Source organism: Megalobrama amblycephala, linkage group LG16 (genome assembly GCF_018812025.1).
Source record: "Megalobrama amblycephala isolate DHTTF-2021 linkage group LG16, ASM1881202v1, whole genome shotgun sequence".
Classification (NCBI taxonomy): Eukaryota; Metazoa; Chordata; class Actinopteri; order Cypriniformes; family Xenocyprididae; genus Megalobrama; species Megalobrama amblycephala.
The window spans coordinates 4,804,817-4,815,730 of record NC_063059.1 but is presented as its reverse complement, the minus strand read 5'-3'; the positions used below and the strand labels follow the sequence as shown (position 1 = coordinate 4,815,730).

The window sequence follows — 10,914 nt, the reverse complement described above, 5'->3', positions numbered from 1 at the left end:
TGAAATGCTGTGATCTACGACATCTTCATTAATTATTACGGTAACGGTCAGATAAGTCTCTCCAACTCGTGTTCCTTTTTAAAAGAATGTTGTGAATTTCAAAAAGCAGCACTGAGATCTAATAACACTAATAGAGAAATACAGCCACGATCGGATGATAAGAGTGATCATTTGTAACTCTAACGAGAGCATTCAGTCTATGGTATGGTCTAAATCCTGCTGAAATCCTCAAATTCATTTCTTTCTAAAAAGGAGCACAGTTGTGATGAAACTGCCTTTTCTAGTATCTTTGACAGAAAAGGTAGATTCGAGATTGGCCTGTAATTTACTAAATCTCTCGGATCTAGTTGAGGTTTTTTAATAAGAGGTTTAATAATAGCCTGCTTAAAGGTTTTTGGCACGTATCCTAGTGTTAACGATGAATTAATTATATCAAGAAGTGGACCTACGACCTCTGGAAGCATTTCTTTCAGTAGTTTAGTCGGCATTGGGTCTAACATACATGTCGTTGATTTTGATGATTTGATAAGTTTAGATAATTCTTCCTCTCCTATAGCGGCGAATGATTCTAGTTTTACCTCAGGGACACTACAGTGCACTGTCTGAAGCGAAACTGTAGACGGTTGCATGTTTTTAATTTTCTCTCTAATATTATCAATCTTGCAAGTAAAGAAGTTCATAAAGTCATTACTGCTGTGCTCTATGGAAACGTCAGCAGTTGAATCTCTGTTTCTAGTTAATTTAGCCACTGTGTCAAATAAATACCTAGGATTATGTTTGTTTTCTATTAAGAGATTTGAAAAATAAGTAGATCTAGCATTTCTTATAGCCGTTCTGTACTCAATCATTTTTTCTTTCCACGAAAGGCGAAAAACTTCTAGTTTTGTTTTCTTCCAACTACGTTCAGCTTTTCTAACAGCTCGTTTTAGAGCCCGAGTGTGCTCATCATACCACGGCGTTGGATTAGTTTCCTTAATCTTCTTTAGACGTAAAGGAGCGACTGCATCTAATGTGCTGGAAAAGAGAGAGCCAATAGTTTCTGTTGCAGCATCGACTTCTTCTAAGTTGTCAGGTATACTAAGGCGATGAAACTGCTCGGGGAGATTATTTATAAAGCAATCTTTAGTGGTAGAAGTGATGGTTCTACAATATTTATGGCTGGGTGGTGGTTTTGTAGCCTTGGCTAATTGTATTATACACGAGACTAAATAATGATCTGATATATCATCGCTCTGCGGTAGGATTTCAACAGCATCAATATCAATTCCATGCGACAGTATTAGATCTAGGTATGATTACGACAATGAGTGGGTCCTGACACGTGTTGTCTAACTCCAATAGAGTTTTAAAATGTCTGCAAATGCCAATCCAAATGCGTCTTTATTATTATCTACATGGATATTAAAATCACCAACAACAAGGACTTTATCCGCAGCCAGTACTAACTCTGATAGAAAATCAGCAAATTCTTTGATAAAGTCAGTATGGTGCCCTGGTGGCCTGTATACAGTAGCCAGCACAAATGTCAACTTACATAATGTTACAAGCAAAGAAATCTTCCAGCACCGAAGATTCCAACACACATTCCAACACACACCTATGCACACACACGTGCTGTTGGTCACTGCAGTCATCCAGTCCAACCAAGGCAGTGTACATTGTAGTTTATATAGATTTTAGGGGGCAGTGCTTAGAAATGGAGACAAAGCACCTGGCTGATGACCTTAAACAAAGTATTCAAATGAAGTATCCAGGTATAGGAATCAGCTCCAGACTCTAGAGTGTCACAAGTCCTAATCCAATCAGCATAACTATTCAAAGAATGGGACAGGGGCTAGAAAGAGTCATTAAAGACAAAAGGTGAGTGTCTCAGTAATATGGCTCATTTGACTTACAATAATCATTTATCTGATGTCATCATCTTTTCCTTAAAATGCTAAATACAATGTACTTTACCTTAGTATTTCATGTGATGTTAGGTCAGGACATAGGATCAGCAGATCGTCTCAGGTTACACATGTAACCATGGTTCCCTGAGAGGGGAACGAGATGCTGCATCACCATGGCAACACTCTGGGGAATCCCTTCAGCGTAAGTACTCCTGAAGGCGTGTGCAACTAATCCAGTCATGACTGGTGCAACGTCATCCCATGACATATGCCGGCGGAACGTGGAGGCTTTAAAAAGAGCTGGCAAACACAGCTGTTTCAGCTACTGATCTGTAGCAAGCCGCTGCCATGCATGTAGGTAGTATGGCAAGGGGACGCAGCATCTCGTTCCCCTCTCAGGGAACCATGGTTACATTCATAACCCGAGACATTCCCTTTCGAGGGAACTCGTGCTGTGTCGCCAAGGCAACGCTTTGGGAAGCGAAATACCCCTGTCGCCATACTGACAAAATGCCTGTCCTGATGTGAATCAAAAAATAACACAATCTAGGCTATATTGGCCGGCAGGTCCAAACTATAAAACCTTATGAAAGTATGTGGGGAAGACCAACCCGCAGCATCACAGATATCTTGGAAGGAGGCCCCTGACCATAATGCCCAAGATGAAGCCATACTTTGTGTGGAATGGGCCTTAAGAGGCAAAAGTGAAGGCAAACCACGCACCTCATATGCCATAGATATGACCTCAACAATCCACCTGCTAATAGTGGGTTTAGTAGCCAGGCAGCCCTTCTTAGGGGGCCCGAAGCATACCAGCAGTTGATCAGATTTTCTCCAAATAGAGGTCTTCCCTACATAGACCTCAAGGGCTCTGACCGGACAGAGCAACTGTAGCCTCTCACGTTCAGCCGACATAAGAGGAGGATGAAAGTCCTGAAGGACTGTGGATCTGGCCACATTAGTGGTTACTTTGGGTATGTAACCCTGTCTGGGGTGTAAGATAACTTTAATGTCGCCTGGGGCAAACCCCAAACAGGATGGAGCAACAGAAAGAGCTTGTAAGTCCCCAACTCTCTTAAGGGACATAATAGCTAATAAAAATGTAATCTCAAGAGTGATGAATTTTTCAGAAGCCGTGTCCATGGTCTCGAAGGGTGGGAAGGATAACCCTTCTAAAACAACTGTCAGGTCCCAGGGAGGAATCCTGACCTGAGCCGTATGCCTCATCCACAAAGCTCCACAGAGGAAACAAATTACTAGATGGTGTCTTCCTAAGGATGCACCTTCTAAAGGTGTGTGGAAGGCAGATATAGCCACCACGTACACCTTTACGCTCCACAGACCTTGGGTAAAGCGGCCTTCCATGACCACCCCCCACCCTGTGTTGGACGCATCTGTCTAAAGTATCTTGCGATGAAAAGACGCTTTCCACCACTGAAAGGGTCTCATATACAGTAAGCCAAAAGGCACGTTGGATGATGCTGCCATGAGCCCCAACAGTCTCTGAAACTGTTTCACAGTGATGGATTGGCCTAGCTTGATTCTGGACACCATCGCCAGAATCGACTCGATACGTGCAGGAGACAGTTGTGCCCGCATCGTAACTGAGTCCCATACAACTCCTAGATACGTCGTCCTCTGGATAGGAGTTAGCACGCTCTTTTTCACATTCAATCTCAGCCCCAGGTGTTTCATGTGGTCGAGCACAACATCTCGATGCTGCTCTGCCAGCTCTTGAGACTGAGCTAACACAAGCCAGTCATCTATATAGTTGAGCACCCGAATTCCCTGGAGTCTGAGAGGTGCTAGAGCTGCATCCATGCACTTCATTATTGTGCATGGAGAGAGTGCTAGGCCAAATGGAAGGACCCAGAATTGATACGCTACGCCCCCCAAAAGCGAACCTCAGGAACTTCCTGTGTTCCGGAAGGATGGATATATGGAAGTAGGCGTCCTTCAAATCTATTTTGACAAACCAGTTCTTGGACTTGATTTGACTCACATCTTGCATCTTGAACCGAAATCTCCTCAGAGAGTGGCTGAGCTGACGAAGATCTATAATGGGATGCAACCCTCCTGTCCCTTTCCAGAACTATAAAATACTGGCTGTAGAACCCGGTGTTTCTCTCTGGGGGAGGAATAATATCTATGGCCTCCTTCACCAGCAGAGACTGAACTTCCTGCTCCATAACTTGCGCTTGCTCAGGGCCCACCACCGTGTTTAGAATTCCATTGAACCTTGGTGGACAAGACCCGAACTGAAGTCTGTAGCCTTTGTGAATAGTGCGTGTGACCCAGCTGGACACATTGGCTAGATTTTCCCATACTGGCAGAAAATTCACTAAGGGGACCAGCCTCTCGAGGTTGACCCTTGACGCATTTCAGACAGGACCACTTTGGCAAGTTACTTGAGTTTATTGAAACACAATTTATCTTTGGTATGGTTCCTTATGGGGGTTCTTGCTCCAAAATTAATTGAACATACAAGAGCTTTAAAATTAATGAGACTTATGTCTAAAGAAACGTTGTAATGTCAGATTTTAAATCATGTAAGTCAAATCGAAAACAAAAATTCTCTGTTTATGTAATCTGTAAAAGAGAGAAATGTCAGACATCCGTGAGTCAGCTCATTATCCACTAATTCGGCCATGCCTACGGAGCGAGCGCTATTCAAATGCAAATTCTGGGGCAATACATGTATACATCGTCACAGTCGTGTATTTATTATCTTCAAAAGTGTCTATCTGCATGTTATAGCCATGGTTATAGCCAGAGCCATAGAGATCTCTGGAAGCCTCTGTTAGTTCCTGGAATGTCACATGGTATGCCTGTTCTTCATAACGAGACATTACATTAACATTAATACTGTTATCGACATGATCACAGAGGGTTTTTTCACATAGCCTACCTGACTGAAAGGGCTCAATATGCGGGTCATTATGCAGGTCATTATGTGGGTCTTTGTCTTCTCAGGTGTGAATCACAGCATTATTCATGAAGATTCACACCTCCATGCATACTGTGTGTCTTGACAAAAAGTGTCTTACAAAATTTAAATCAATATATTGTTTTATATGAACAAGTAGGCAGCATAATTTTTACATCATTTTGAAGCAAAAATTCTAGTCTACAACCTCCAATACCCAGAAGTCTTGTGAACACATATTTAATATTTGTTTTTTGGCCTTTCAGTGACTTAAGTTTTTAGTTTTTTCAATAACCACGCATAAACGTTATTCCTTCAAAAATACAAACATGTACATACATGTTCCTCACATATTATGGTAGCCTAGTTTGTGCTGAATACAGTGTAATGACACTTTTGTCATTAATATGTTTATGAACAACTGAAAAAAGCACAAATGTCAGGGCATGTCAAAACTTCTCCAGGCCCCAAATCAGCCTCAGACTCCAGAGGGTTAAGCCCCGACGTGGAGGTTGCGGAGCTGACTGGAGGAAACGCTCATCTAGTTTGCTTTTTCTGCGTTCCTCCTCTCTCTCTGCCAGCCATTCAGTATTTAATTTCACCACAGTACGAGTTATAACCCCCACAAGCTCCTCATACTGTGGTGATTGGGCTGGTTGAGTCACCCAAATCACTCATCTCACATTCAATGCTGAGCGCATCTAATTCCTCAGAACCAGACGTACTCAGCATCAACAGCTCGCACGGGACGAAAGAAGCTATGGAGTGGGCTTCCAGATCCCGATGTTGAGCACTGGGCCCGGCGGTTGAAGGCTGAGAAAGGGCTGCAGCCGTCTCAACCCTCACCGCCAGGTTCATTTGCGAACCATATGACTGCAGGCGCCGGGCTGCCTCAGCAGCAGCGGGACCTGAGCCGCGGGGAGTTCCAAACTGGCTGCTATCAGAAAAAAGGGCCAGCTGGGAATGGAGCGTTTTCATGGGGAGTGCTTCACACATTTGAGGGACCTGTCGAGGGCTGACCGTGCATGCTCCGCTCCCAAGAAACAAACACAAAACTCCTGTGTATCTCCCTCCGTGATGAAACGAAGGCAGGGAAGAATGCACGGTCTACAGTTTTGTTGTTTGTCACTTGCCATTTCTTTACTATAATATAATAATTGGGACAAACAACACCAAATATGACAGACAGAGACACAGAGCACTTGCTGAAGATCAGAAAGCTGAAACAGCTGTGTTTTTGCCAGCTCCTTTTATAGCTTCCGCGTTCCGCCTGCATACGTCACGGCATGACGTTGCACCTATCATGATCGGACTAGTTGTACACACCTTCAGGAGTGCTTTCGCTGAAGGAATTCCCCAAAGCGTTGCCATGGCAACGCAGTGCGAGTTCCCTCGAAAGGGAACTTAAACAGATTTTTAAATTTGTAATCCCACAGTACCCCCGAAAGAGATATAAATCTCTACCCAGGATAACCCTCAAAAACAAAAAAAGCAAAATAATAAACAAAACAACAACCAGTGTTCCGTCGGAAGGATTGTATACACAACCCAGCTGGATACACTCTTCCTAACCAGAGTTTTCATTCATAAAGGTGACCATTCACAAAAAATAATCACATACTCACCAACATTCCCACACCATAGGATTGCGGATGAGCCACCCAATTTATGTCATGGCCAGCTCATTCCTGACGGTAAAAAAAAAAAAAAAAAAAAAAGTAGTTATGAAGTAGTCAGTTAATTTCCAGTTTGGAGCAAAAGTTTGTTTGTTTTTTATTATTATGCTTCAACTTAAAAAACAAGGTACATAATCAAAACATGGTTTTAAACTCATAGATTGTAATGTTTTGATGTTGTGCTAAGCTAACATGCTAACTAGCCCTTATGCACATGTGCAGGCTAACAGGTTAATTCATAATGACTAATTTGTGCTTGGTACCATAATTACTGCTTGCAGCTATATTTATTATTGCCATTGTTGTTAATATTTTAATTATTATTGAAAGCTTAAACCAAGTTGCAGAGCACAATGAGAGCACAATACATTGAGAGTCTCAATGTATTTGATTACACTAATTCCTGCAAGTCCCAGAGTGGCACAGTTGTTTTTTTCTCAGTGAAAAAATACCTCTATTTCTACTGTTTGAAAATATATTTTAATATTTTCAGAACCATTATTGTCTGTGTTGTAAGCTCCACCCATCAGCCCAATGAAGGAAATCCAACGGCCTGGTTGAAGGTTATTCTGCGTGTACGTCTTTTCTGGCACTTCTGTAAAAATCAACTTTATTTATTAAAATTGTTGGTTTCTAGTTCAATTCTGACTCCGTGAGTAATTTAATCTGACTCCAAATTTAGATTGACTCTTTGTATTTACAGTATTCCTGATTTAGTAGCTGATCATTAGATTAGTTGTGTCTTAATTTAGATCTATGATTTTTTGAATATCCCATACTTTCAGTTGTTACGTTCATTAGGGACCCCGTGCCGCACAGAGATACTCGCCCCGGATTACGGTAACTCACGATCATAAACTCGCCAGTCTGATTTTCGTCAGAGGGTATACTGAGTTAACTAATACCTTTAGTTGGTTGCCTAATGCTCACTCAAAACCAAAGTGTATTTTAATTTAGTCACTTCCATATACCTTGCTAAACCAGGTGGAAAACGGAAATCAAAAGGTCTTCAGATGAAGTGCCTACTGCTCCTTCATTCGTGCGCCTTCAGTTTGTTTTACCCTGGACACAGATTTAAGGTAGCATTAGCCTCCCTTAATTTACTAGTAACAATGATTTCAGGAGAGTCCAAAATAAATCAAAATTTAACATTTATTTTGCCAGGCAGAATTAAACATCAATTAAAAGAATTAAAAAGAATACATAACACAACTTGATCAGCAGAAAATACAAAACACAATTTTAAAACATAATAAAAAGCAATTTCAAAGAGTCAGCATACCTGGCAAGTAGAGAGACACACAGCAATGGTGTGGGAAGTCTGATTACAGATGCTTCCTTGAGTGGTTTGCCAAATCCCTTTAAATACCCAAATCTTAACAAAAGGACAGTAAACATTTAGCACCCAAATATTTATGCAGCTTTTGTTGGACCCATTCTCATGCCCCAAAGGGTCACACGCCTGGTTATGGGGATCAAACAAATGGTTAATCAAGATCTTTATTGGGGCATCTCCCACACTAGGAGAACAGGTTTTGTTTTCTTTATTCTTGTTTGTTCTATCGATGTGGGAGTGAAACCATCTTACCAATCGCATCTGAAGTATTTACATTGATGTCACTTAAAACAACTAAGATAGTAGATTTGTGAGGTTTGCATGGCCTGAGGGGAACGAGAGGTTGTTAAGAGTCAGGAACTCAGCATGAGGGGGAAGAGAGGAGGCCGAGCCAGGTGTCGTCCTGTGCTCTTTCTCGCAGATCCTCACTTGAGATTAGAGAGTTTTATTGTTTTATTACAGGATAGGAATCTTGAATTCAGTCTTGGTAAAATCCATCCTTACAGTGTTGTATGCACTGCAGTGTGTACCAGTTTGATGCTTTAGCCTTGTTCATATGTTTATCAACATATCAACATACACACACACACACACACACAAACATAATTTTTGAATAGCACTTTATTAAAACAGTAATTATATCAGAGATTTTATATCAGAGTACACCTGAATGCAAGGAATTTTCAGAAATTTCTTAATTTTTGTGTTTTTTCAAACACGCTGTAAAGTACAGAGATTCTATTGTGAGTAATGACCTCTACTTCACTTCATACCTAAGAACTCCTCTTAATCATGGTAAAATGTAACACAGAACCTCTTATGGCTTATTGACTTGTATTCTCAATTGCAAAATAACAATTCCAATTAAATAAATATTCAACACATCTCAACATGATTCTTGCTTTAGACTTTTTTAATGACACAATTATTCTAAAACACCGAAATCATATGAGAGTTTGACTTAAAACATTCACTCAGATATTCCCATTTGTTTCTTGAAAAACAGTCTCATAACTTGCTGGCGTATTGTTTTCAGTTTTAGCCCATAAATAAGAGGATTTAAAATGGGTGGTACAAGTAAGAATTCAAGAGTGATGAAATTGCGCACACCTTGAGGAACATGCTTTGAGCCGTAACGACTGTACAGTACATCAAACATAAATGCAATTGTCACACTGGTCAATGCAAGCAGATGTGGCACACATGTTTGCATGAATTTGTGCCTGACCTCTATTGACTTCCTGCACTTTCTAATCAAGTGAATGTATGAGCAAAATATCAATACTGAATGTCCAAAGTATGTAAGAATAACAATGTACCCAAACACATTATTTACTGTTGTAGAAAAACAAGAAAGTTTTGCAATTGCCCAAATCTCACAATATAACTTTTCGATATTAAAGCCACATAAGGTGAGTCTAGTTGTTAAAATGATTAGAAAAGACATGCAAAAAAATGGAGTCAGCCAGCAGAAAAGGATACATTTAAGAATCTTCTGATTTGTCATTTTTGAATGATACTCCAGTGGTGTACATATTGCCACATACCTGTCATATGCCATCACTGTTAATGTTGAAAGGTCACACATTAAGGATGAATAAATGACAAATATCTGAATCATACATCCAACATAAGAAATAATGTGATCCTGTGCTAATAAATCATACAGAAATTTAGGGTAGAATCCAGATGTGCCATAAAGGCCATTTACACACAGATTACATATAAACACATACATCGGCTCATGAAGCTTCTTATGTAAGAGTATAGTAGTAATTATAGTTACATTACAAAAGACTATCAGGGGATAATAAAGTGCAGTAAAAGAAAACAAGACATATCTATTTTCCATTGTTTCATTCAGACCAGAGAGTGTAAATACCAAGACATTGGACTCATTCTTTAATGGTGACTGCATCTTGAATGATATGTAATTATTATGTGGATTTTGTTTTTTGAAAGTTATTGAAAAACTAATTAGACATAGAAAGTTGTACAATGTTGAATTGTCACTGTCTGGAGGAAGTCTGCAAAAAAAAAACACCAACAAAGCAAACATCAAATCCGTACCAAATCAAAACAGTAGCATACTTTTTTCCAGTTACAGAACAGCTGACATCTTACCATTTTCTCCATTCACATGCTTCCTGTAGTGTTTTGCAAAGGTTTGATTTGGTTTGCTATATATAGACACTGGTCTCATGCTAATTACGTTAATAACAAACAATGAAAACAGTTTTAACAAGCTCTCTAAAGGCTTAATCTTTTTTAAGTTAAAATAACTATCCATCTATGCCAATCTATGCCAAAAAGTATAATAGCATGTATTATCTCGTCATCATATTGTCAAATCATATCTATTGCTAATCATATTCCTGACAAAATATTAGGCTCCAAACTACATTAATATGGAATAATAACAAAATAATGAACAAAATTATTTAATTTTATTTTATGTTGTTAGCAGGCACTTTTTTTGTACAAAGTGGCTTACAATACAGTGAACAAATCAAGTTACTAACAAATACAAGGGCAGACAGAACAGAACATGTAAGACTTGTTTTAATAGGCCTTAAAGGGGTCACAAATTTTCCTTGATCTTTTGACAATTAAGATGTCTATAATATGCATTGTACTATAAAATGTATCCTGTGCATTTCAAAACTCAAAACTTTGTTGGTCTAAAAACAGCTTTTGGGTCATTTAAAGATGGCGCCAGCTGCCTCGATTTGTATCTCTTCAGTACTTTTACTATTTATGTTGGTTTGTCCTGTTTTAAGTAACATTTTTTTTTTTCCAATCAACTTTACTAGGAACAAACTCCTACACATCACAAATAACACACCAAATAAGTTTTTGCAGACAGGGCTACTCTGCTGAGAATTAATCTGACAAATCTCTGCTCCCTAGCAAATGAAATAGGCAAACTGCTAAAGATAAAATAATCATTTTCAACTTATTTATTATTAATTTATTATAATTTATTATAATTTATTATTATTATTATTATTATTATTATTATTATTATTATCATTAAAGCAGGACATAAGACAAAACACAGTCAGACAATTTCATCAATACAAAACA

At 39.3% G+C, this 10,914-nt stretch overlaps 1 protein-coding gene across 1 annotated transcript; it reads right to left on the bottom strand.

Annotated features, from left to right (window-relative positions):
- Window positions 1-7,760: 7,760 nt before the first annotated feature.
- LOC125249103 (olfactory receptor 1D2-like) lies at window positions 7,761-10,104 on the bottom strand. The gene is made up of 2 exons (XM_048161305.1): window positions 9,952-10,104; window positions 7,761-9,854 (listed from the first exon to the last, which is right to left on the bottom strand). The coding sequence occupies exon 2, from the start codon at window positions 9,743-9,745 to the stop codon at window positions 8,798-8,800; it is 948 nt and encodes a 315-aa protein (XP_048017262.1). The 5' UTR covers window positions 9,746-9,854; window positions 9,952-10,104; the 3' UTR covers window positions 7,761-8,797.
- Window positions 10,105-10,914: the final 810 nt, after the last annotated feature.

Bases quoted from the DNA above. Each gene is read 5' to 3' on its own strand.
- LOC125249103 (XM_048161305.1), bottom strand. From the start codon at position 9,745: ATGCAGTCACCATTAAAGAATGAGTCCAATGTCTTGGTATTTACACTC.